The sequence below is a fragment of the Pygoscelis adeliae genome, unplaced genomic scaffold (assembly GCF_000699105.1).
Source record: "Pygoscelis adeliae isolate BGI_AS28 unplaced genomic scaffold, ASM69910v1 Scaffold154, whole genome shotgun sequence".
Classification (NCBI taxonomy): domain Eukaryota; kingdom Metazoa; phylum Chordata; class Aves; order Sphenisciformes; family Spheniscidae; genus Pygoscelis; species Pygoscelis adeliae.
Window position 1 is genome coordinate 3552354 of NW_008825113.1, and position 26375 is coordinate 3578728.

General features: G+C 40.3%; 1 protein-coding gene across 2 annotated transcripts in view; it reads right to left on the minus strand.

The window, feature by feature from the left end:
* Positions 1 to 1795: 1795 nt before the first annotated feature.
* Positions 1796 to 26375, minus strand: part of ERG (v-ets avian erythroblastosis virus E26 oncogene homolog) — a 65487-nt gene continuing 40907 nt past the window's right edge. Inside the window, exons 3-10 of one of the 2 annotated variants that reach the window (XM_009327978.1) lie at positions 21225 to 21376; positions 18050 to 18253; positions 17008 to 17088; positions 14857 to 14928; positions 8896 to 8964; positions 8481 to 8537; positions 6579 to 6626; positions 1796 to 3769 (exon numbers count right to left, since the gene is read on the minus strand). In XM_009327978.1, coding sequence (XP_009326253.1) covers positions 3249 to 3769; positions 6579 to 6626; positions 8481 to 8537; positions 8896 to 8964; positions 14857 to 14928; positions 17008 to 17088; positions 18050 to 18253; positions 21225 to 21376 — 1204 coding nt within the window. In that variant the 3' untranslated portion in view covers positions 1796 to 3248. The remainder of the gene's footprint in view (positions 3770 to 6578; positions 6627 to 8480; positions 8538 to 8895; positions 8965 to 14856; positions 14929 to 17007; positions 17089 to 18049; positions 18254 to 21224; positions 21377 to 26375) is intronic. The other variant, XM_009327979.1, reaches the window with a different exon arrangement.

Here is a 26375-nt window from a genome sequence, read left to right on the forward strand (position 1 = left end):
TGGTCCTTGCCCTCCAGCAGGAAGAACCTGTGGGGTGGCTGTTGCCCCTGGGGTAGGGAGGTCCTGCAAGTAGCAGACCCACCTGTGCCAGTGCTGCAGCAGTAGGGTCTCTCCATCCTTCGCTCTCCTCTTCATCCTCAGGATTTCAAAATCCAGATTTTCCAAGGCTCCTGGAAAGCTGCGAGCTGGTCCTGGGGAAAGGTGTAGCTCTACAATGGCTGTCCTGGACTGATTCACCAGTGACCTTACTCATGGCTTACTGTAGGATTTTGCTCTTCATCATGAGGGGTCTCCATCACGCCATCTCCTGTGACTCCATCCCTGTCCCAGGATTTGGATCCTTTCTTTTAATGTCAGGATGTTGTTCCCATTGCACACGATAGCAGCCAGGCAACACAATCTGGAAATCCTGCAGACAGCTCTGTGCGCACTGGGGATGCTTTGGAGGCCTCCAGGCATGTCCTTGCCAATCTAAACAAGGACGGTTGTTTTATCTGGATGTTTAAGTGTTTAATTAAAAGGCGGTTCAACAATACACTTACCGTTTTTTGAGTTGGAAGTACACATGAAGTAGATAGCAAGCATCTGTAGATGTATTTCCACTGAAAGGCAAACTATTATTCTTATAGTCAGCAGGTAGGTGTGCCTGCCATAACTTTCTAAAATAGTGAGGGACTAACCTTTTCCAAGAGTTCAGTTTTTCTAACCTTTCCGCGAGTTTTTATTTTTTAAGAGATACAGACTTACAGTGCTTATTTCCCAAACGATCACAAGGCTTATGATGCCACTGCTCAAGTCTCAAACATTAGTAATATAATCCTGTGCTTATAAACTGCCACCAAGACACCCATAACACGGGAGTTTGACAAGCAGGCTCCCATTGCACAGCACTGATTAATGCTCCACAAAATGGATATGTGGAACATTTGCTATAAAACCTGAAACCACACCCATTTTGTCTGAAAAAGAGACAAAAGAACAGCAAAAAAGGGATACAGTTGGAGGTCTGAGCTGTCTGGAGTCTCTGCAGTAAACACTGCCTGCTGCGGAGAGCCACTCATAAATGTCAGTGCTGATTTTCCAGACCAGTTCTTCAGCTGGTGTTGCAAAAAAATGGAGTCATGTCATTAGGCACCAGATGTAGTTCTGGTGCCCAGGGTACAGTGTGGGAAGCCTCTAAGTCTAGAACAGAAAGAAAACATCCTGCCCTTTGTAAACAGCCAGGATGGACAAATTAACAAGCTACCATACACTCCATTCTAAAGTGAGGAATAATGGAAATTATTCATTATTCACTTTATTTACTAATAATGATACAGTATGTATTAATAGCAAGGGGGCATGGTAATTCAACATATGATTCAGTATGAAAACACATCTCAGGATGAGATTCTGCCGCATAATCTGATGGCAACAAAAGATAATTTCTGGGTGTCAGTATTCTTCCTTAGAGGCCTCCTTTAGACTTCATTTTCAACCTTGGCCATGAAGTTGTCAGAGAATTGGGCATGGTTGCAATCTCTGGGCAAAAGCAGCTCAGGACAAGAATGGCAAGGCACTGTTAAAGAAGGGCTGCAAGTATTTTAGCAAAACTGTCTGGAAAAGAAGATACACAGCACCTGTCCATTTTGAACTTAGGCTAAGCATTGTTATTTGGTCCTACATTTTCATGATTGCCAGATTCCACATAACAAAATTTTAAAACAAAATGCCTAGCATATTTTAACATGGTGAGTAGGAGATCTGATAGGCGTGTCAGGCACTAAAAATGCAAATGCAAATGCAAACTACAGTGTCAATCTGAATTGCCATGCTAGGCCAAGCTTATTTTATTACATACATTCTGCATTCTAAGTACTAATATGTTCATAATGTAAACATTAAGCATACAGAGTTAAAATTCAAGGCCACAATATTTTTGATTGTCCCTTTTTTGTGTCTTTGGTTGGCCGAGATCAACTCGTAGTGTATAAATGCATAAGTTATATAATAATTATATAAAAAGGAAAAAATAACATTGACTTGTATACTTCATTCTGACAAACGCACAGCGTTCGCGACTCGATAAAGAAAAACTGGCGCCCGCCTAACAAAAATACTTAGATGATTTCTGATTTGGGCAGTCAGGGGTTGTCTCTTGCTTTAACCAATAGAAAACAAACTCCCTTAATAATGATGAGGTTCTAACTGGTAGCTTTTAAATATCAAACACAATTCCAGTTTTACTTTTTTTAAAAAGAGATGCATATTCTGATTTCTGAATTCTTCTGCTTTTCCCTTTTTCCACCTTTTTTTATTACTATAAAATCAAGTCTGTTCCTTCTGTAATACTGGGAATGGTGTGATACTGAGCAATATGTTTCACAAGTCCAAACAAGTGTTTCTTCATAGTCCCAACGCTACTAAGTTTTCAGTCTTTTCAGTCTCTACTGGTAAAGAAGTTTCTTTTCTCCCATTCTCACCACCTTTGTCCTCCTCTTTCTCCTTTCTGCTTCCTCTGTCAGGTGCAGGCCTCTGGTCTACAATCATACACTTGCCCTTCAGCACATTCTCATTTCCAATGTTTGGCTCAGGGTTCCTGTAATACTGTCAAGAAATCTTAAAGTTTGGGTTGTCTTCACAGTTTGAGTAGCTGATAACACTCTGATGAATGGAACGCATTTGATTTTAACCAAAACAATGTTGTTATATTCCAAATCAGCTTCCACACTAAACCAGTCTCTTTTGTTGATATGTTTTGATTTTTTAAATACAGGTAGGGTTTTTTTCTTTTTTTTTTTTTTTCCCTTCTTCCCCCCTCTTTTCTAATGATTCATATATTGTATGTTAGGTCACTATAGACTTATCCTTATATTGCTGTAGTATAGTCCCAGTTTTGCACTAGCAAGATATCAAACTTTACACATAAGCTTATCAACTTTTTAAGACCACTAGCTTTCGTAGGTTTTCCTTATCATTTCATGCTTTTACCTACAATAGTCTATTGTTGTTTGGTCCACAGAGTCGATGCCCATATACATTACATTTTAGTATCTTAATACTTCTTGAATATCTCCTTTAAATCCCTACTACAAAGAGTCTTTTTGACATCTATTTTTTAATGTGTTTTTTCCCAGCCAAACCTTCATTTGTCTCTTTAGGCACTTTTAATTCGTGTACTCAATAGAGTTCATTGCAATTCATCAGGGACCGTATCCCAGCGAGAAGTGTCTTTGTTTGCTTTTTCTGGTGTTTCTCTTTTTCCCCGCTTAGTAGTAGGTGCCAAGATGAGAAGGCATATGAGCAGCTGGCAGCCTGGTATTGGGGTAGATACCTCCAGTTGGTGAATTCCAGTATGGGTTAGGGGCAGCAAAAAAGCTGGACGATGTTACGGGCAAAGCAGGGGGGTGGGGAGCTACAAAGTTCATCTTCTGAGGGTGCGCATGGTAGGAGCTCATGTAGGGGAGGTCTGATGGGTATTTGTACATGGACGACTCTGGGGGATGAGGCTGGAGAGCCTGAGCAATTCCGTGGAAATCAAATTTGTAGGCGTAGCGCTTACCATGAACCTTAGTCATAATATTTTTATCATAGTAGTAGCGAAGCGCACGGCTGAGTTTGTCATAGTTCATGTTAGGTTTGCTTTTCCGCTCCCCCCAGCGTCGAGCCACTTCGTCGGGGTCGGTCATCTTGAACTCCCCGTTGGTGCCCTCCCAGGTGATGCAGTTGGAATTGGAGCTGTCCGAGAGGAGCTCCAGCAGGAACTGCCATAGCTGTATCTGCCCACTCCCTGCAGGGGGAAATGAAATAGAAGTGTCAGGACTAGTGACTAATAATGTTAAGACATCAATTCTTCTAAGCTCTCACATAGGACCCTATTAGGAAATGTTGCAATGTCGGTTCCTACTTCTTACTCTTAACTAGTCCCCTTTCTCCCAGCCCTGTCTCATGAAATCCTAAAGAGCAGATATAATGGTAATGTGTCATGTTTTCCCTCATCTGAGTGGCAGAATGCCATTACAGGGAGATATAATAGTTACCTAATGTCATTCAGTGTAGACAATTGATGGGGAAATAATACGGCACTCATTTAGGAAACTAATCTCTAAAGTTCAGGACAAACAGCTTTCACTTGCGTAACATTTTGCTTGTTCTCACAGCATTATGTTGCAACTAAATGTTCTCTGCTATGGAATAAGCCTACACAAAATGGAGAAGTTTAGAGAAAGCTGGGCTTATGCCAAACCATATCATCCATTTGCAGCATTTGGGGAAATGCAGAACGGAAACTTATTAGATTGCTGTTGCACTGCATACAACCATAGAGCAAAACATTTGCAAGAACAGTGAAAAGGTCCATAAAATACATTCTTGTCATCGTTCTGTGTCAAACGAGTTAAAATGATTATTGAAGTTAAGACGTAAAATGTTGGGTTTTTCTCCCTCCTCTGCCAATTTCATCTTAAAAAGAAAATAATTAGTCTGCTGTCAAATTTGCAGAAGTGTGTTGCGCAGAGTTATAGGAACAAAATTTGACCATTTTAGGCGATTGAAAGTAGATTTCAAATGGCCTTGCCACTGATATTCATGTTAAAAGCTTAGCATTTCTTAATAAAGCAGCACTGAAATGATGCAAAATACAGCTGAAGCAGCTTGCAAGGCAATCTGTTTCACAAGCACAATGTCAGCAGAATTTGCCAACCAGCTTGTATGTGCTAACTTCTAAGTACATCTCTGACCAGGAATCAGTTGGGTTTCTTTTTTCTTCCAAACCAGATATGTGGGTATAATAAACAAAGCTTTTCTTCAGAAAGCTTATAGTAGCGAATTATAATATCAAGCTAGAGTAGCATCTGAAATCCATTAGCAGTTTACACTTCAGTGCAACTGAAACCCATATTCGTTTAAATGATATTTATCCAAACTGTCCTTAATGAATTTCTTCTGTTCCATTAACATGCATTAAGTAAACAAACAAACAAAAGAATCCATGGTATGAGCAAGACATGCAAGTTTTAATACACGAAACATAACAAGAGGATTAGCCTTTGAAAATCAATAAACAGTTCAGCACTGGACAAAACACAAATTTTTGAATAAGCAATCCAACATATGTTCTAACATAAACACTTGCCTTCCAAATGTAATATATAGTCCTATGAAAATAAATGGTTGCTGTCAATTTCCTTTTAATGAGAGAGTAATTCCACCAATTTATAAACACACAAAACATGTTAAAGCACAGGAATGACGATGTGTAGGAATTCCATATCCAAATGTTGAAAAAGTATCCCAATACAGATCATGTTAGTGTTTTCCACAGTAATGAAGGCTACCAAATGGACGCTTGACAAAATTGTAAAAGCCGGGGTTTACGAACAAATTAAAGGGAAGTAGGCCCCCACTTCCAGTTAAGGTAAGTGTCACTTGGAAACCCACTGCCTTAGGCCATTTGGAAAACCCTATTCTTAATACTCACTTAATTGCTTTTCCATGCCATGCAAAACTGTTTAGAAAGTAAGCTAATCTAGAACTGTGCTTGATGTCACTTGGGATAAAGTGAAAGGAGATGAATCAGTACTTTGGCAATTTCATGCCTTGAAAAGCCATACAATCCTCGTAAGAAGAAACATTGTCACTGGGGGTTGAGGAGACTTGCAATGTGGAACAAGGAACACTGTGCCCTGTGGCTGTTACAGCAAGGGAAACAGGAAGTGGCACGTACAATGTCAATCCATTGCGGCAGATTATGATGTTGATTATGGTGGTGTACGGCCACAGTGTGTCCTGCGGACTCAGAGTAGCCACAGTGCAATCTGCACAGTTCACAATCAGTGTTATTAACTCACCAAGAAGGTTCCTCGCCTTTAGCTAAAATATGCTACAAGCCCCTGTCCACAATGCGCCCCGTTGCCTTCTTCTTAAAGTGGGAGAACATTTTTGAAGTGTTTAACCCAATTATTCTTTGCAAATAGATTATGCTTTCCTGTTTTTTCCCTATATATTTTTGCTGGTTTGGGTTATTCATCCCAAAATTTTGTATTTGTCAAGATCAGTATGGCATTGTATTGTGGATTAACAGAATCTGGGACACATATGACGCAGATCGGTAAGAGACTCATGCCTTTCTGGAGGGGCACCTGGAGGCCAGATGGGATATCTTACAGCACTTAACAAAATCCCAATGTTTAGGCAACTGAAGTGAACTCCTATTGATATGAGGAGTTCAAATATCTCTAATGAGGTATTTGACTGACTGAATGTAACCATCTACTCTAGGATGACTTGAATAGCTCTCTAGAGAGAGCTGTATTAACTACGTCTCCAATGAAAACCATGGGAAATAAGACACCTAGCTCATATGTAGACACCTACATTAAGATACATGAGTTTATGTATCTTAATCTGTGACCTCACTCCCACCCTTGTGTAATTTAGAAACCTAATCCTGCAACACATTGGGTGTCATCAGCTCCCACTGGGTCATACTGAAGAGTGGTAAAATCGGTCACATCACCTTCCAGGTCTGGCCTTAAAGCTGGAATGGGGACACTAGCAGTGAAGAGAAATCCTCCTAAATCAGCAAAATCCCTTCTCACCTGGATTTGCAAGTCGGCTGCTGGTCGGTCCAAGAATCTGATATGGATCTAGAACATTGTGAAAGAAAGATTTTAAATCATGTAACAATGATGTCAAATATTTTAGGTGTTATTTTTTAACCTTGTAAGGGGCAGTGTATACCGCCTGATGGGACATCAGGTCCAACACTGGGGAAAGCGGTTCCTTTCTCTGCATCGCAATATTTGTATGTTTTCCCATAAAACTGGGTGTGCAAGTGGACAATTGCAAGGATACACATTTGCCTTTTGTACTGTACTAGCATGCACAAGCATATATTCAGACACACTGTAAATTTGGCCCAGAAGTATTCTGATTCCTACTTAAATAAAGTACGCATACACGCAAGCACCCTTTGGTACTATTGACCCTTGCAGCATGCCAGGGCCCACAGGCACAGACAGGTAATGGGGTGAGAGTCCCCTCCACAAAGGACAGCGGCCTCTCTTCTTGTGAGGCCACATTTGTTTTCCCCGCGCCACTGGTAACTCACTCTGTGCCAAAAGAGCCTCCAGAAGAGAGCTGAGAGTGCATGGCTGAACCCAGGCAATGTGGCTGGGTCTATTCTTCTTTGTCACCGGAGGCCAGTGAGGGATCCCCTGTATTAACCTTGCAACTAGGGTTTTCAGAAGAGCCTGTGTCAGCCACACAACGCCTGTAGCATCTCAATGTTTTTCTCAGGGGATTCCCTCCAGAAATGAAAACTTATTTTGGCCTGAATTGAAGTACAACAGGAAAAAGGGGAGCTTGTGACAGAAGTACAAAAGCTGAAGTGATGGGCTGCAAGCACAGCCCGGAGCCCCTCACTGAATGACCCTGTTGCTGGGCTGCCTCATCTCTGGACAGCTGTTCTCAAACAGCCGCCAGTTTTACAGCCAAGAAGATAATCAGGTTACATTCCTTATACATCTAAATAATCTGTGCAGCTCACACACAGCCATTAAACAGTCCTGAGGACTTACATAAATGATCAGTATATTTCTTGAAAGATTCTCATGGATGGAAGGCCAGATTAGGTAAAACGCTATTTGGGAAAAAAAGCAGTATAATACTTCCCAGGCAGCACGTATATGAGTTAATGAGACGTAGTCATGCGCACAGTCTTATTTAGCTATAACAAAAAACAGAATAATGATTTGAAATCCATGTGATAAAAACAGGCTCAGAGTCTTCTGAGCTAAGAATATCCTCCAGATCTCTTTTATTTCCTATTTCTACCTTTTTGCTGTTAACAAAAGCTGTAACTGACTCAGAATCTCTGTAGTGCTTTCTAGCTACCTGCCCAAAACGCAGTCTAATTCACAATAAGGGATTAGGTCCTACCCCATGGATTAGCTGCTTTGAAAACACAAAATGCACCCATTTTGCAAAAACCACTAGTCTACAAATTCATGAACTTCTACTTTCTCCTCAGTTTCCCAATAGACTAAGAATCCTTCTAATTCTCCTTTTTAATTTCAGGAGCCCAATTCAAATAGGTTTCTGTATGCTGTAATCCATTTTCCTTTCTTTGCTCATGCACATTTTCCAACTGCTAGCATTTCAACTACTGTGGAGTATATGGTCTTTTGACATCCTTACTTTCCACCTTTGTACCTAAACTGTATGTAGGTACTTTGTTTAACAGCTTTTTTCACTCTGCAAGGTTGTCACTGCCATTAAACTTTACTAAAAGCAATTTTCAATGGCCATGGGAGCCTTCATCTCAGATCCAGGTGTAGAGCCAACTCATACACGTCTGGAGATTTAGCGGTCACCAGCTGGAGATCTTATTAGTGGTCTGAATCAGATTTTCTCCTGGTTAGTAGGCGAGAGCTGTCCTTCTCATCATGTTCAACAAACCCCGTAACACCCAGGCGTAATTCAAACAAAATGACACCTACCTAACTGAGGACGCTGGTCTTCTGTTTTGGGAACTGTTGAGGATGATGGCTGAGTAGCTAAAAATGGAAAAACCCATGTAGTTATTTTTCCAGTTTGGAAGATGGTTACCAAACCTGTGACTGATCACAGGTCTGGGACTCCTGCTGCTTACCACTCAATGATGGTCACAATAGGATTTAGCTATAAGACTAAATGGACCTGATGAAGCCTGAATTCAAGGAAGGATGTGTCTGCCCCAGTGACTCCACCCGGTATTGCCTATACACAGCTAACAGGCTTTCCAGCCAAGGCACAGGTAAAAATCCTCCAGAGCTGAATGCTGAGGTAGCTCCCATCAGTTCACTTCAGAGTCTATCCAGGTTGCACCAGACGTGCATTAGGCCCACAGGCTAGACATATGCAGATGTATTTTACCTTTTGACTGAGGACTGGGGTGGGTGTGACTTGTCCATGCTGATCTCCTGGCTTGCTCATAAGGCAAATCTGCAAAGGAAAAATACACTGGATTCATGCAGAAATGGCATAAAGTGTTTATGTCCATAAGGGGCACATTTCTAGGGGACCCATTGGATTGGAAAAATTACTGAAATAGGAATGACACTCCTTGTTAAAACCTTTATTGTCTTCATTGTCTCTAAAAATAACTACCACATTGCCCTTTGCATTGCTCTTTAGAGGTGCCTATTCTTGTTAGATGTCTGAACTGCACTGAAATAGCTGGTACAAATACTCTATAGGCCCCATCATTTCCAAAGGCTTAGAGTACTCCCTTTGGTCTCTTTCCTCAGCCCAGGACACCAAAGAATGACACACACTGTACATCATGGACAATTTATGCTAGAGTCTTGCAGGAAAAGTCCCCCAGGAGGTCAGAGCTCAGATTAAGCATGAACTGTGTACCATCCCTCCCAATCTCAGCATGTAACAGTTATTTTAAGAAGATAGACTTTAGTTGATTTCATGTGTCATTCTTCGTTAGTCTGTTGCTGTCACCCCTTGAGATTGATCAAACCTTATAGGTTGAGTTTGAGAGTTCCCTTTTCTGCCACCTGGTCATAGGCAGAGATATGTGAGACAACAAAGTCTTGGTTTTGTCTGTTGGAGATTCCTCTAATCCACTGTTGTATGTTTGTGTTTGCACCGGCTCTCATTGCCATCACGCACTTTGTTGTGCTCTCCCTGTGATATTACTCCTCCTGCTTGCAAGTGCTCTCTTCCTCAGACACACCCTCTGGTCTCGCTCTCATCATTCAGAATCCAACCTTTTGGGATAGTGGATTGCTGCACTTTGCCAATCTCACTTGTTTCTCTTCTACTAGTCATTTCAAATTATTAATAATTCTTTTTCCTTCACTTTCCCTTCCACACCCCAGTATCCTCACAGATCTTTAGAAACATAATATGTGAAAACAGTGAACATGCTTAAATGTTAAACATATATGTGTATACATATTATATTTCTTCCAAAAAGTGGATAGCTTTTTTTCCTGCTTCATCTATTTAAATATTCCTTTCTGCTTCTTGGGGCAGGCTTCTTAACTTTACATATCTAAATTTTCGTTTGCCTTTTCTTTCATTTACTTATTACTTTTATTTCATTTAAGTGCTTTAGCATATAAAAATGAAGAAACTAAAACAGAAAAGCTTCCTTCATAAAGTATATGTAGTAAATTCAACTGTTTGGTTTACCCTTTAAAGTCTCCTGCAGTTGCCTGTGCTTTTCTATGGCTGGCTAAAATTGCTGCCAAAATCAGAGACTTACGTAGCCTGCCCAGGATCTCAGGAAGGTAGCAGTACCCACCTGGTAGAACTAAGTTGGAGCAGGTGATTTGATTCTTAACAGTGCTTGTGCTTTATTTTAGAAATGATGTTTGGAAGTGAAACCAGTCAGGAAGTAAAGAAACAGTCACAGACTGGCTCTGTGCAAAACAGATGTATCTCTGCCCATTTCCAAGCACTATGAGCAGAAGTATCGAATGGAAATAAAGTGTAATGTGAAATTCGCAACCAAATTGCCTTTAATTTATTTAGTCTGTTTGGCTTGAGGAGCAGACTGGCGCTAGCAGCACTGTTGTCTCTCGGAATCTTACACTTCAAAAACTTTGCTTTTGCTGAGATATGCAATTTATCTTTGTATTACATTTGAATAACTAGTGCCTTCTTATCCCTGATTTCTTGAGAACTATTCCACAGTCTTGTCCTTCAGAAACTCCGAGAAAATAAAGTGAATTGCACAAGTGCTCATCTCTGAGCAGAATACTGGTGTGCAGGTGAATCATTGTAACATGCAGATGTCCTGACCAGGTTGAGATCAACACTGCTATTAATTGTTTTAGTTAGAGACACCTCATGGCCTGAGGACTTTATCATCTGGCAAAAAAATTCAGGACGACTCTGGTCATGTTTCCAGGGGTTTCCAAGTTCTGTCTGTACAGAGGGGGACAGGGCTCAGCCGTGGGCTGCTTGCATGTATCTTGTCCAGTCCTGCTTTGCCTGGCCAGATCCCTACCTCCATGGCAGCCTTGCCAGGGAGATTCTGGTGACATAGGGAACTTTTTTTTTTCCCCCAGTTCTTCCATTCCCTGCCCAGAAAGACTACAGACGAATAGGGGAAGAAGATCACAGAAGGTACGTGCTTGTCACTAGGCTGTGCAACTCATCCTGCAATCTCTCCTCTCCTCTCCTCTCCTCTCCTCTCCTCTCCTCCCCTCTCCTCTCCTCCCCCCTCTCCCTCTCCCTCTATCCCTTTGTGGGTCTCCAAATTATTAGACACCTCTACACTGACCAGGTTGTGTGATGTTGTGTGCTTGTACTCCGTGGCATTTGCAGCCTTAAAATATATTTGGTACAAGTTTAGTACTGTGAGAAAACTGTTTTGCCTTTTAACTCAACACATCATAAGATGGTTTTCTGACTACGCCCTCTCCTTTAAAAGAAAAATCCAGTTATCAGCTTTTCTTGAAATAGCGCAAAATTCCAACTTCATTCTTAGTTCAGTATTGTGCCTCGATAAACATGTTGCCATCCTAGATAAGCAGACCTGTTCTTACTCATGAGATATTAGTACAACATGTCCTTATCTTTGATGGGAATGCTCCTGTTTGATGAGACGTAGACAAACCCATATTAGGTCTTCCTGAGCTCCTGATAGCTTCATTGTATGGCTTTCAGCTTGTTGAAACCTCATGTTCTGTTGTAAAGGTGACTGAAGAAATATGCCTTTGTCATTGCACTTCATTACAAGCCCTGCTCATTTCCTATTTTCTATTGTAGTGCCCTAACAATGGCAATGCTTAATTACTTTCTCCAGAATTGCATCCCAGGATTTGGCTAATTCCCATTTAACTTTATTTATTCCACACACACCACACCCCCCCCCCCCCCCCTCCTTCCTCTCCTGTCCCTTCTGAAGAGTCTATATTTGACCTTTTCCATGTCATCAAGTGATTGTCCCCAGGGTCTGCTATTGCTCTCACATGAAGGGTGCTTTGTTATGGAAAAGCTTCTTTGCAGTCTAGTTGAAATGTGACATTTAACTAAAAGGAAAGCCATGGAATAAGCCAACAAAATAGTTTCTTGAGAGAAAACTGATTTTCTGCAAAAAAATCTTTTCTTCTTTCTGAATGAAATTCTGACTTTAAAGATGTTTGTCAACTTTCATTTGTAAAAGATAAAATAAAAGAATACTTTCAAAATCACATGATTGTTTGTCGTAGGAAATGTTTAGTTAGGATACACCAGTTTACACAGAAGAATAGAGACACCCCATATCCAAACTACAACTCTCATAAGGAATAGTGTGAACACAGGAAGATGCCTTTAATGTTGACATAAAGCATTTTGTTTTTTAAGTGTCATTGTAAATGTGATTTGGATAAAAATGCTGAAATGAAGGACTTCACCATGTCTGATACGTGGGGTTTTTTAGAACCTTTTACTTCAGAGAAAACTAGTATTTTATTTTTTCATCACACGTCAGGATGAAACAAATATTGAAATCACAGAATTTCCCATGGGATAAAAAAATCCAGTTTTTGTTCAAATCCAGTGGAAACATACCCATAAAATAGTATTCTTTCACAGCAGACTCATTCTAGCCTTTTCCTGAAATCCTGTCAATTGGCATGGTTATTTCCTGCAGGACACCCAGGTCCCTCTGGTCTTATGTTACATGTCCATTTTCGTTGGAAACTACTAAGAGCTTTGGGCAATCAGTTTAAATTGCATAGTTGGTAATTGTTTCTATAGCTATGCTTTGTCTTCTCATCCATATTCATGTCCAGATTCTTCCGTGCCATTCAAAGCTCCTGAGTACTACTACAACCTGTGACCACGAGGGCCACGGTCTGCTTTAATGTTTCATGAAAATGTCTAACTTTTTTTTTAATATCCTTTCTTCTAATACTGAGACTAAGCAGGTACTCTGTGACACTCTTTATTTTGATAATTATATCATGTTTCCTCATCCCCAGACCCTGAGTTGAACAATTTCAAACTTTTATATCTTTCAACACACTCGAAAGATTTTCCGTATTCCCATGGCTTGCCCTAGGCACCTTCTAATTCTGCAAATAGCCTTTTTGATAAGGGATGATTCACACAGCTTTCCAAACAAGGCTACACTGCTGATTTATTTAACGGCATAGTCAGATTTCCCATATGATCCTCCGATCCTCCACCGTGTTTCTTCATTTGTTTACTTTTTTTTCACTTTGGCCAACAACTAGAGCAGTGGCTTTAATTGTGCCATAAATAAAGATGCCTATGTTAAGTTCTTCTTTTACGAGTGAAGAGGGTTAATCTGAAATCAGTAAGATACCGAAGTAACTTGTGTCTAATACCGCATTTATCAACTTGTATTTTGAACTGTTAACATATTGCCAGTTTGTTGACCTCTAATAAGGCTCTGGGCGTCTGTACAGGAATCCTTTAGAGGAATCTCTGGTTTTAAGTAATGACAAAATCATATGTCATCTCTAAGTTTTATACCAAATTTTATTGTGTCCTTTTTCCAATTATTAATAACTATAGATCATGGCAGAGAATGCTAAAGCACCCGTGACTTAAGATGTCACTTATTTCGTCTTCGTAACACGTTAATTAGCCAGTTCTTGATTTCTTAAAATATTTTGTTTCTTACCATATCCTGATTTAACTTTCATTGTAAATAGTTGTGGGGCACTTTGGTAAATGTCTTATGAAAGCCAAATGCCAAATGTATGCATTGGAACAGTGGTTTTCTTTCTATTCACTACAGTATTGTTATAGGCAACAAATCTAGCAGAAGAGTTTGTTTTCCTACAAGCTGAGGAGGGTGGATTTGATCATGTAATGGTCTGGCAGCTGTTTCCCTATCTAACTTTTTAATTATCAATTAACAAATCTGCAGACAGGCATATATACATGTATGCAAGTGTATATAAAATAGTTACTTGTGTATACTTTCCTGGATTATACCCTAGAGCATTGATAAAAGATAGATGAAGTATTTGCTATCCAAAAACCCCTCTGTTTTTAATGATAAAATGTATCTTTTCACAAGAGCTCAGTCAATTAAAGTGTACGTTCCTTCAGAACACTTGGATGCATGCCTCTGGCTCAGTAATGGATTTCCTTTAAATTTAATATTTTGCTGCAACTCCTCTTGATGTCTCACAGTACTTTGCACTTATTACTGGAAAAGCAAATGTCCAGATTAGGCATTTTTCCAGCATCTTTAGTCGTGAAGATTTTTAGCTTCATAGCAATGTCCTCATCTTCTTTAATTATTCCCTTTAGCCTTTCACAAACCAGTACACCCACAATACTTTCATGGGTTTCAAACTTTAGAGCAATAAGAACCTTCTTATGTTTTGAGTTTACCTATTTACTCTCTTAAACTTAGAATCAGGTGTTGTGGGGTTTATTTGCCTCAAACATAAATAAAACGTAGACAGCAGGAGAAACATGGATCCTGCATTTTTAGAGTACTTTTTCCCAATATACTTCAAATAGCATTAGAGGGTATTCTTGCCTCATTTTACAGACAGAGAGCTGAAGCACACTGAAAAGTGACTGTGCTGGGACAATGCAACAGAACCAGAGAATACAGCTCTGGTCTTCTGATTCTCTGGTGCTTTAAACACTAGATAGTATTGCTTCAAAGACAGAGATATGTGGAAGAAACAGACACTGAACTGCTCTATTTAATCATCGCACTCTACACAATGATATATGCATACATATATATATAAAATATATGTATATAATATGTGTGTGTATTCAAAATATAGCCTAATGTTTATGAAAAGAGAGTTGAAGGAGAAAAAGAACGAGATACTTCAAGAGATGAAATGAGTCAGATCATAGCATACAAAAGGTGGTCATTGTTCATACCTGGCCTGGTTGTAATTCTTTGTGTTGCTTCTGGATAAACTGATGTGTTTGGAAAAATAAAAGTGGCACCTCCTGAAGAGAAAGAAGACATAACACCTAAAGATTCATCTTCACAGTCCCTAAGTCCAGATATTTTCCCTCTTGTAGTGTGTCTGAATGAAGACTATGAATAACTATTTTCTATCTCAGGACTGTTATATATATAAAAGTTAATTCCGATAGCCTTTGCACCTGTGTATATCCATTCAAATTACTGGATAAAAGTCTGTGCAAAATCTGTGCTGAGAGGAGACAGTCAAGTTCAGGAAATCTCTTCCACCTTCCCCACAATCACCTCCACCTGGGCAGGTGGTTTCATATTTTCTGAAATAAAACTTCTTTGCCTTCTCTTCATTAATGCATGCACGTCCCAAACAGGTTCCTATTTTCAACAGAGACTGTAGGCCTGGGCCAAAGCCTATTGATGCCTGTGGGAATCTTCTCACAGACTTTGGTCAGCTTTGGGTCAGACCCTCAGAAATCTCATTCTCTTCACACAATGAAAAAATCAAAAATACTGAGCTTGATATAGAAAATGGTATCTCACTTATCTCAGGCATTGAAATTGCTCTAACTACATCAACAGACTTCTAACGACCATCTCTAGGAACATGAAAAGGGTCATAAGGATTTGTGCAATTATTGCTGACTTCAAGAAGAACTTGTTTCTAACTCTTTTGGGGTCCTTTGAAAATCCCACTCCAAAGTTCTTATGCCACCAGAATAACTAATTATCCATATGCTGATGATCAGCATGATATTATTCACACTCTCAATGACAGAAATGCAGACAATCTCATTTTGGTGAAATGAATTTCAAAATATCATTGTCAGTGCACACATATAGAAAAAGATAACACATAGAACTGCTGAACAACACTTGGATAACTGTATGTGGAAACCGCTTGGCAAATTAGAAATTGAAAAGCCAGAGATGGAAAAGACCATCGAGTCCATCTATTTTTAAAAAGGGCTTAAGGCTTATTCCAAACCCCATCAAAGTCAACGGAAAATTTTTTGTTGCTTTTGGTGGGGTTTGCAGCAGGCCTACAGCCCACAGTAGGACTTTATGTCAAGTGGCAAACATATAATCTCAGGAAGAGATCTTCTAATCTAGTTAATTTTGCTAGGAAACTCACTGCTGTTTACCACAGTGAAAAACTAAATGAAATACGAAAAAGGCATCGCAATCCAAGGTTTTCTTTTTTTTTTTCTTTTGCATTATCCTTTGTATTATCTTTTTCATTTCTCATAAAGAATTGTTATTTCTGGTCACTGTAGGTAACTAATACCCTCAGGCATGATCATGCAATATTCCAAACAACTTTAATCAGTATGTATACCACACTATATGTACAATTCCATGCCATCCTCTGTTGCACAACTGCTAGAGCAAGATAAAATTTATTCTGAATTATTTTCATAGATATTTTAAGTCACATCCTGAAAGACAGATGCTTTTGAGGCATGTATTGTATCGTCCTCCTACCTACACTCAATACTTTTCTGGGCCAAATTAATAGAAGGGTGAATATTAATAAAAATCATTTTACGTTCAGATCAGACTTAGTGGAAATTACAACATCAAACTTAGTGGAGTTTCCAGCTCAAGTCCCATATAGCTGACAAATGAGATGAGCTAACTGCCTAAATAGAAATTTTATTGAATTATACGATATATACTGCATGGGAGGGGAGACAATCCCCATTCACCAGAGCCCACAGCACTTAGGCAAGCACTGAAGCACTTTTGAGCTCCACCAACCTTCCAGGGATCCGTGGAGTAGATCTGACAGTACAATGAGACAGAATGAGAAAAAAAGTCCTCAGAGACAAAGGCCCTGAGCCTGCAGTTTACCATGTGTCAGGGACCCCGTTCTCTCGTAGGACACAAGAAATTACCAGTAAGGAGACCATTTTTGCACCATCTGGCCCTACGTGATCTCACCTTTTTTCTGTGTGTCTGTGCATAAAACTCACACACACAGCAAGGAGAGGATACACTTGTCTCCCTCCTGATTTACCATTTCCATTTTTAGCAAGTAACCCATAAAAAGGAATCCTGTGCTTTTAGAAGATGACCTATAGCAATGGGAGCAGTGCCAGCATTACCTGTGTTTCTAGCATGCATTAACCGTGGAGAGTTTTGTAAGGCCTTATCAACATCATCTGAAGTCAAATGTGGAAGAGGAGCTACAAAACAAAACAAAAAGCAACACCAAAATGAAAAAAAATTGTGAATTATCTTTTTAAACCATATTTTCCCCTGACAGGATTGTCTGAATGCGAGCCTACCGACAGCCAGTTTCAGTCTGCAGTTTGGAGGGAAGCGTGTGCGCTACAGCTTAAACTAGGGCATTCATTTATTCAACATTATGAATGCATAATATTTCTGACTGATTATTGACAGTGTGCGTGTGGAGAAGACTGCACCGCACTGGTGTTGCAATGCTTGTTGTTTTTTTCTTTAAAAACCATGTTCACTTTAACTTCTTTAAACTGAGGCAAACCTGCAAAATTCCTCAAGCTTAGATGAAAGCCCTCAAGCCAGGAATTCACTAGTCCCTTCTTTCCCTTTGAAATGCTAGCCATGCACTACAAATAATTTGTATTTGGACATCAGGGACTGTTCCTTTTTTCCATGAATTTACAGAACTTGTATTCAATTCAGTGAAATCTTCCTGATCCTATTCAGAGTAGAGCAAACTGCTGCCAGTCCTTAGAATCATGCCTGGAATTCGCTTTATGAATCAATGTTTGTACTCTTGTTTAGCATTCTCATCATTAAAATGGAAAGAAATGAGTATGTGACCAGAAAAAACATTAGCACTGAATCCCACATGATTTTCTTCCTACAGTATGCTGATGAATATGCTGGGTTTCAATTTGATTTTTCTCTGAGATGGACATGTAGAAAAATTCCCTAACTCTTTTCTTCGATGAACATGAGTGAAAGCCAACTGAAATTAATGGGAATCTTTCCATCAAACTCAAGAGGCTTTGGATCAGGCTCCCTACTATGTTCTTAGGAACAGCAACATTTGCAACAGACATTTGAAAACCCAGCTGAGTGTACCCACACCATTAAATCTAAGACTGATATCAACCACAGACTGATTGTAGCCACTACCATAATGACAGAAAACTAGCTTACTCTCTCTGAGGTAGTGTAGGTGTGACAGGAGGATATCTGCATTATAGCTTGGGGTGAGTCTCTGGAAGTCGTCTTTGGTCATTTTACACAGCTCCTTCCCATCGATGTTCTGGAACAACAAGATGTCCACATCCGGGAGACCGTACTCCTTCACCGCCCATTCCAGCCACTGGCGTACGTGGTCTGTGCTCCATAACGTAGGATCTGATGGTATCACAAAGCATAAAATCAGGCAGAGAGGGGCGAGTGCTGTTGCACTGGACCAGTACAAAATAAATGTAGACCACAGTCAAACTGGAGAGACCTTAATCCGCTTAATTAAGTCAGCAGTTTACTGACTGCTGGAGATACACGAGGAATTAGTTTGGCCTGTTGAGTGCAAAGGAGAAAAACTGTCTGTGAAAAACTATTAGGAAAGAGCTGTGAGCTCTGATTATTAACAAACCCTCTGCTGTTGAGCTCCTTCTCCCATTTAGTTCTTTTGTCTTATTATTTTTATGCATTATTATCCACAGATTAAACCTGTCCTCATGCAGAGAATACTCTTCAGATAAGTATTTAAGGGAGCCCGCTGACAGCACTGCAACTTGCATCTGAACAATTTTCAAAGCTCTCCATTGAATTTCTATCTTTATTCAAGTGCAATTTCCACTCAGGTCAGAAGCACTGTTTCTTGGGCATAGGCTAAGTAAGCACTCACAGATTTGCCTAGTTATTTCATAGAGTGTGTCATATTAAAATATTCTGCACTTCCTTTCCTAGACTGCTGTGTTGCACTGGTGTACATTGCTACACCTACATGGGTTTTTACTTACTACCTGAAGTATTGGCAAAACCATCTGGGGAAAAAGAACAAGAACTAGTCCAGATTTTAAGCAAAACATTAAGGCCATATACCTTGTGTTTCTGAATGAATCCTTGATTTTAACTTAAACTTGTTTTTTGCCTCTGAACTCCTCCTTTTCTATTTCTCTTCCATTCTACTTTTCCCTATTCTTGAGTTACAGTAAGTACCCATAAACATGAAGGTCCCTAATGACCTGCAGTGCACATCCCCATAATGGAAGACAGGTCCTACCATGAAGAATTTATACTTTTTGAAGAGAAAAAACAAACTTCTCGAGAGTCTATGCCTTCCAACTTAAACGATTCTGTGATTCTGTGATATCCTGAAGACTGAGAATGGAGCACACAGAGGTCAAATGGCTGTACTGTGTCATGTAAACGTCTGTGGAAGGGCTGTGACTTGAGTGACAGCCTGAATAGCTTTTCTGTGGCTTAATTCAGTGCCATCCTCTCTCTTTTGACTGCTGTTCAGGCTGGTCTGAAAGAGGTGGGGACCTCTTTCCATGGGCTAGGAAGTATTGAGAGTCTGTCATGCTGTTGCTCATTCCCAATCCTTCACCCACTAGTGCCTCCCCTTTTCTGACGCTTCTTTTGGCATTTTAAGCCCTTGCAAGTCAGAATATTTAATCCTCTGGAGCTTCAGAGGGTTTCTCTGTTCTCTGAAGTGCACCAAACAACACTTAAAAGAACCCCCCATCTGGTATGAAATATGTAGCAATCTAGAGAGATGCAAGTCTGGTTGGTAAACTTAGGGTCTGGATGAGATTGCCCACCTCTACAGCAAAGAACTCCAACAACTACATGCAGTTTGGTTTGAAGTAAACAACCAAACACCAGGAAGTTTACCAAAACATTTTGATTATGCCTATAATTTTTAAATGCTTCTTATTTATGATAACTAGAAAGTTACCACAGCTGGAAATGTGAATTTTGGTTTTTTTTATTCCTAAACATTGCCACATGAGCTGCACACTGCCTATGTGGTAGTCAAACAAAACCAACTGATTTTTACCCATACATTTCTTCTAGGGACCTCAAAATAGAAAGGCTGTGACTGTGACCATCTTGTTCCTTGAATGTCACTCAAATCCACCTCAAAACACACCTCTAGGAATACACTGAGAAAAAAAGATCTTGCTGAGCTAACCATGCTAAGGGTTACTAAAAGACTGAAAAAAGTGCCAACCATCAAGAAGACAAATGTTTTAGAAGAACATTCAAATGTCGTGAATTTCAGTGTGGTCTGCTTCCAGTAAGGCAGGACACTTCATTATTCAGTGCATCGCTCTTCTGTGCTTCAGAACAGAACTCTCAATACCATTGCAGAGCATACTGCAACATACTTGTCCGCACATATCTTGACAAATAACTGAAATAATCACAGCTTGCAAAATTGGCCACAGTTAGTACTCTTGCATATCTTAGCAACTGAAAAACTGTAAGAATATTAAGCAACATAGCAGTAGCAGAAATGTTTCAGATAGGCACATCTCTGCTGGCGAGGAACTAGCAGCAAAACATTCCCTTCTGTTCGCAGGTTGCAGGTGTTGTGTCTATGCTGTGTATATCCAGTGGTTTATGAACACCCACGTATGTCATGATGGTCTAATGCTTTGACTTTGGAAATAGGCATGCCAATTATTTTGCAAACTGAGACAACAAACCTTCCAGTAGAGGTTTGTTTGGAGGACAAGGCACACAGGAGTGAAAGCCTTTTTGTTCAATTAACTGCTGAATCCCACAACCAGGCTTGCCAAGACTAACCAAGAATTTCTCAATTGTGCTCTTATATTGCAGCAGAGTTGTCAGTTTGCTTATTAAAATGTTTTACACCGCCCAAACTCAGGGGATAATCTACATAAATGCTTTTCATGCACTGTTTGATTTCACAGAAGCTATTGTGTTTTTAGCATGCTGAGAGCTGGACTGCATTTGGTATTTGCAGGGATATCATGCAGTACAACAGTGATCCTTTCTCTCTCCCACACACTGCACTCAGCTAGTCCATGGTGTTAGGAAACAGGAAGTGGCTCTTCAGTTTTCCCACTTTAGGGTGAAATACTCCAAAAGGAGATACAGAATTAGATAAGATCTGAGTGCCTGTAATCAGCCAGTTCTGCTGCTGAAATGGGAAGAACAGGTTGAGGAGGTGGCTTCACTATGGTATTTCTCAGCTCGTTCTCTTAATAACCGTGGGAAATTACTGCTGTTTTCTTCCTGACCACCAGTATCATATTGCCACTTTTCTCTAAATCTTCTTAAATAATGTAGTAGACTTAGGGGAAATGCATATTTTTTTTGCCTGAAATTTTTGTGTAGAGGGTCTAACCTGCTGGCACAATGACTCTTCGTTCATTGGTAGTCATATTTGGGGGTGGAACATGCTTCTCTTCCATGTAGTTTCCATAGTTCATCCCAACATTGTCTGAGCCGCTAACCATTTTCCCTCCTTTTGCCACGCTGCAGTCATCAGGGGAATTCCTAGACAGAGAAGAGAGATGTGCTTCTATTATTATTCCAGTCCCTACTAATATCCTCAGCAAAGAATCATGCTGAATGAAATGGAAAGAATGAGACTCGAGCACCAGGGTTGGGCTGTCACTGGAAAACTCAGTACCTACCACCCAATGACTCTGCTAATTCCTTCAGTTGCCTCAGAAAAAATGACAAGCCTCAAAGGACCATATATTTATTTTTATTTTCAAGAGATCAGGCTCTTACATGTCTCCAAACATATAAACACTAACGATTTATTTCCAGAGATGGGGCTAGAATGGAGGCTTGTTCATGAGCTTGCTGAGCCTGATGGCTGCAAGTAGCTTGCACTTCTCTCTCTAAACATCTTACAGACAACTCAGCAAACACAGACATGCACTTAATGTAAATTTTCTGAGGGAAAACTATTACTAGTTGTCATTGTCCAAGCCTTAGACAAGGCTTGTCCAAGGCTTGGACAGCTTCCCATCTCCACTGCTGTCACTGTTTCATATGGGCCACGCTCAGTTGCACTTTATGTCATGCAATGTAGACACACCTCTATGTATGGCTTACAGAAAAGGAACATTTGCCAATGCCATGATTCAAAATACCACACGCATGACTGGAAAAACCTTTCAGCTCCTGACTAGCACAGTCTCCATGGTACTGTAGTCAAGAAATGGAAATCTGCAGAGGATCTGCAACCAGACACCTCTTTAATTTTGGCTTCGCTTTCTGAATAGAGTCTTTAGGTTTAACATCCCACAGGGGGTTCCCTAATGGCATTTTAATTGCATCACAGTTTTCTTTCTGGCAGACACAGACATATTTGTCCCTTAATTTAATGTCTACAACGTGTTTCATCAGAGAGAGAAAAATTGTTACAAAAATCAAGATAAAGAACAGAGCCACCGGGAATACCTTTAAATGTAAAGAGGTTGTTTGGCAAGGTAAGGAGGGTGTTAGTTGGGTTTTGGTTTCTTTAGTGATACTACATTACTTACAAGCTTTCTTTTAGTCCTGCCATTTAACTCCTGAAACTGTACTATGGTCTTACTAAACAAGCTGCAAGTCAGGTTGCGATGCTTCATTTTGGTTCCTTGCAAACCAACTAATTTGCAGTCCAAAGAACTGAGAGACCCTCCAAGACCCAGACTCCGTGTTTCACCCAGAGCCTCTTGCTCTCCCCAGCTCAGAAATCCCAGCTCTTGCTGCAAGTGTTGGGCAGCAATGTCACTGTAAACCCACCAGTGGTCAGAATACAGGTGCTTTCCCAGAAGACTTTTGCTATTGTTTTAGGACAGAAGAGGAAAAATAATAGAGTTTAGACCACAGTCTGCTCAACATATATCAAAAGGATGTGGCAGATATTTTAGCCAATGCCCAAGTGACTCAGTTGAGTTGACTGTTCAGCTGCTTTTGGCTGGGATAGAGTTAATTTTCTTCATAGTAGCTGGTATGAGGCTATGTTTTGGATTTGTGCTGAAAACAGTGTTGATAACACAGGGATGTTTTCGTTATTGCTGAGCAGGGCTTACACAGAGTCAAGGCCTTTTCTGTTTCTCACTCTGCCCCACCAGCGAGTAGGCTGGGGGTGCACAAGAAGTTGGGAGGGGACACAGCCGGGATAGCTGACCCCAAATGACCAAAGGGATATCCCACACCATAGGATGCTATGCTCAGTATATAAAGCTGGGGGAAGAAGGAGGAACGAGGGGACGTTCGGAGTGATGGTGTTTGTCTTCCCAAGTAACCGTTACGCGTGATGGAGCCCTGCTTTCCTGGAGATGGCTGAACACCTGCCTGCCCATGGGAAGGAGTGAATGAATTCCTTGTTTTGCTTTGCTTGTGCGCGTGGCTTTTGCTTTACCTATTAAACTGTCTTTATCTCAACCCACCAGTTTTCTCACTTTTGCTCTTCAGATTCCCCTATCCCACCGGGGGGGACTGAGCAAGCAGCTGTGTGGTGCTTAGTTGCTGGCTAGGGTTAAACCACGACAACTGCCATGGGTCAGGAACTAATGCAGTTACAATTCTCACACGTGTGTTTTAAAAAATAACTAGCACTTGGAAAGCTGAAAAGATTTAGTATACATCTTAAATACTAAAAGTACATTTTAAGTATATCAGGTTTTTTCTACGCAGTGTTACTACTAATTTTACCATGTTGTGTTAATGTATTATTAAAAAAAAATTAACTGCTGATGGCTTTCAGTTTAAAAATAAAATATATCACAGAAACCATTCAGTGGGTACTGTCATCTTCTTTAGGAGAAGGAACAGGGCCTTGAATGTTGCCTGGGAAATGTTGGCTTCACACACCTTTTTCAGGTATAAAATATCTTGGGTGCCACATAACATATTACCTATGAAATCTGCCTTGTGTAAAGGTCCTACAACTGCTTTGTCAGCCACAGGACTGAATAATAACCACAAGAGAAGATATAGTCAGCACGTGGTCTTGCCTGAATGGTGGTGAATTTAGCCTTTCCTCTCAGAAGCAGAATACTTGGGTATTATTCTCTCAGGTTTAACTTTTCTATCCCACTACATACCTCTACATATAATTCTGGGATGCAGCTTATTTCTCTCTAAACAGAGCTAAGCAAAACAAAGTAACTTTTTCTTTCAGACATAAACATGTTGAAAAAGAGCTTTTGTGATGATTGCTTGTGACTAAAATGTTGGCTTTTTCTGTTTACCTTTACAAATACAAATGGCATATATGCATAAGTGAGTCTGCATACTAAATCACATATATTTGGAAACACCATCCAACTCCTGCCCTTATACCTGTGCAGATGCCCACCCTGACTCCCAAGGTCAGTTGTGTTACAAAGACAAAAGAAAGAACCATTTGGCCCATTCACTGACTTTTTAGGGATGTTTTTGGGAAACAGAGAGCTAGCAGCATCCTTTGGCCTAACTGGCACAGTTACTTTATTTTGTTTTTCTGTGAAAAGGAACTTGGGATATAGGGACATCAAAGTCTTGCTGCTGATGTGAAATATCACATCAGTATTAGCTTACACCACTTCTATGGGCAATCATGCATTAAAAACACTCTTGTAAACACTGAACAGTAAATAATGTGAAAGATCCAGCAGTAGCACACAGCTTTTGGCAATCTGACAGGGCTTCTGAGCTGGTTTTCTGATCTGAATATAAACAGACAAGGCTGGGGAAGAAGATCATAAATAAATCATAACTTTTCATTAAAATCCAGAAGCAGATGGTCAAGGGCTTTGTCCCATTAGCTTACTGGGTGGACAAGCAAATCCCCAGTTCAGCAAATCTTCTAAGACCATGCTTAACTTCAAGCACGTAAGCAGCTCCATGGGAGCTAACAGGACTACTCAGGTACTTCAAATTGAGCGTGTGCTTATGCATACCACTGAATCGAGGCTTAATTCAAATGGCTGGAATGGACTTCTACAGTATAGAAAGCAAAACTGAAAATGCAGGCAGACGCTAGAAAATGGTATTTTTAGTGCTCAGAACAACAAGAGAGTGATTGTCTGCAAAGGCTTTTTTTAGGACTTTCTGTGAGTCTGCTCTATTTCTGAACCACCAGGGGAGCAGGGGCAGTGGAAAAGCAACTTTCAGAAAGTGTGCCCAGTGTAAAGGGTGAAGCTTTGCAGTGATTCATCCTGAGCTCCAGGTCTGAAATGAAACCTGAGATGTTTTTCTTCACAGCTGCATGTTATTTTTACCCTTTGTAAATATACTGTGTTACACCTGGAATTTACACCAAAAAAAAAAAAGAAAGTGGAAAGACTACAATCATGCTACCCAGGAACACTTTGTCCAGTCCTGAGCTGATTCAGCTCTGATTGCTGATAAATGTCTATTGAAGAAAGTACTTCTCCATGGGTCCTTGGACCTGGAAGCCTCGCCTTTATTCAGGTTTACTTAGATTCAAGCTGATTTGATGGTTAAATTTAGCTCCCACTCCTACTGAAGCCGATTGGAGTTTTGCCAACCATTGACTCTGATGAAAGCAGATGTAAGTTCATAAATAAGTGTATGAAACACATTTTTTCCTCTTCACTATGCTATTATTTTCCCCATGTGACATAAAACACCTGTGTTGTGTTAAAATGCAAGGTGTCAGAGAAACACAGATTAGGAATCAGCAAAATTTTACATGATCTCTGTGACATTCCCATAATATAAACCCCTCTATTTAATATTTCTGAATTTCAGAGGGAAATAAGTGAGAAAAATTGTATTCTCCAAATATCTACATATCTTTATAAGCTTATTTAATAACCACAACTTGGATAACTTCCTTACAGAGGCTACTTATAGAAAAGGGGTCTCAGGAGAGTACAGCGGTGTAAGCATATTTTTGAAGAGTTTTCCGTGCATGGTCCCCAACCAGCCTGTGGCTGGTCAGGTCAGAGGACACACTGAGCTACCAGGAACTTTTCTTCTGTAAGGCTCTGGTGAACAAACCATGACACTGTCCTACAGGATACAGATTCCTCTGCTCGCCTCTCCTCTCCCATTTCGTAATGCCAGTGATCTGAGAAAGAGGTGAACGGCCCCAGCAGGGCTGTGATGACCCCACCCTGTCCTCACGTACAAGAGGGAGAGCTCCGCAAAAGCCAGCTCCCTCAGATAATTTGGGCCAATATATGTAAATTTATATTTAGCCAAAATGACATCATTTAAAGGTCAGCTCATACTGAGTATATTGCAAAGCATGCTCAGGCTTGTCTCCATTCACTGCAACTACTCAAGTTAGAATCATAGAATCATAGAATCATTAAGGTTGGAAGAGACCTCCAAGATCATCGAGTCCAACCGTCAACCCAACACCACCATGCCCACTAAACCATGTCCCTAAGCGCCTCATCTACCCGTCTTTTAAATACTTCCAGGGATGGGGACTCAACCACTTCCCTGGGCAGCCTGTTCCAATGTTTAACTACTCTTTCAGTAAAGAAATTTTTCCTCACATCCAATCTAAACCTCCCCTGGTGCAGTTGTAGTGAAT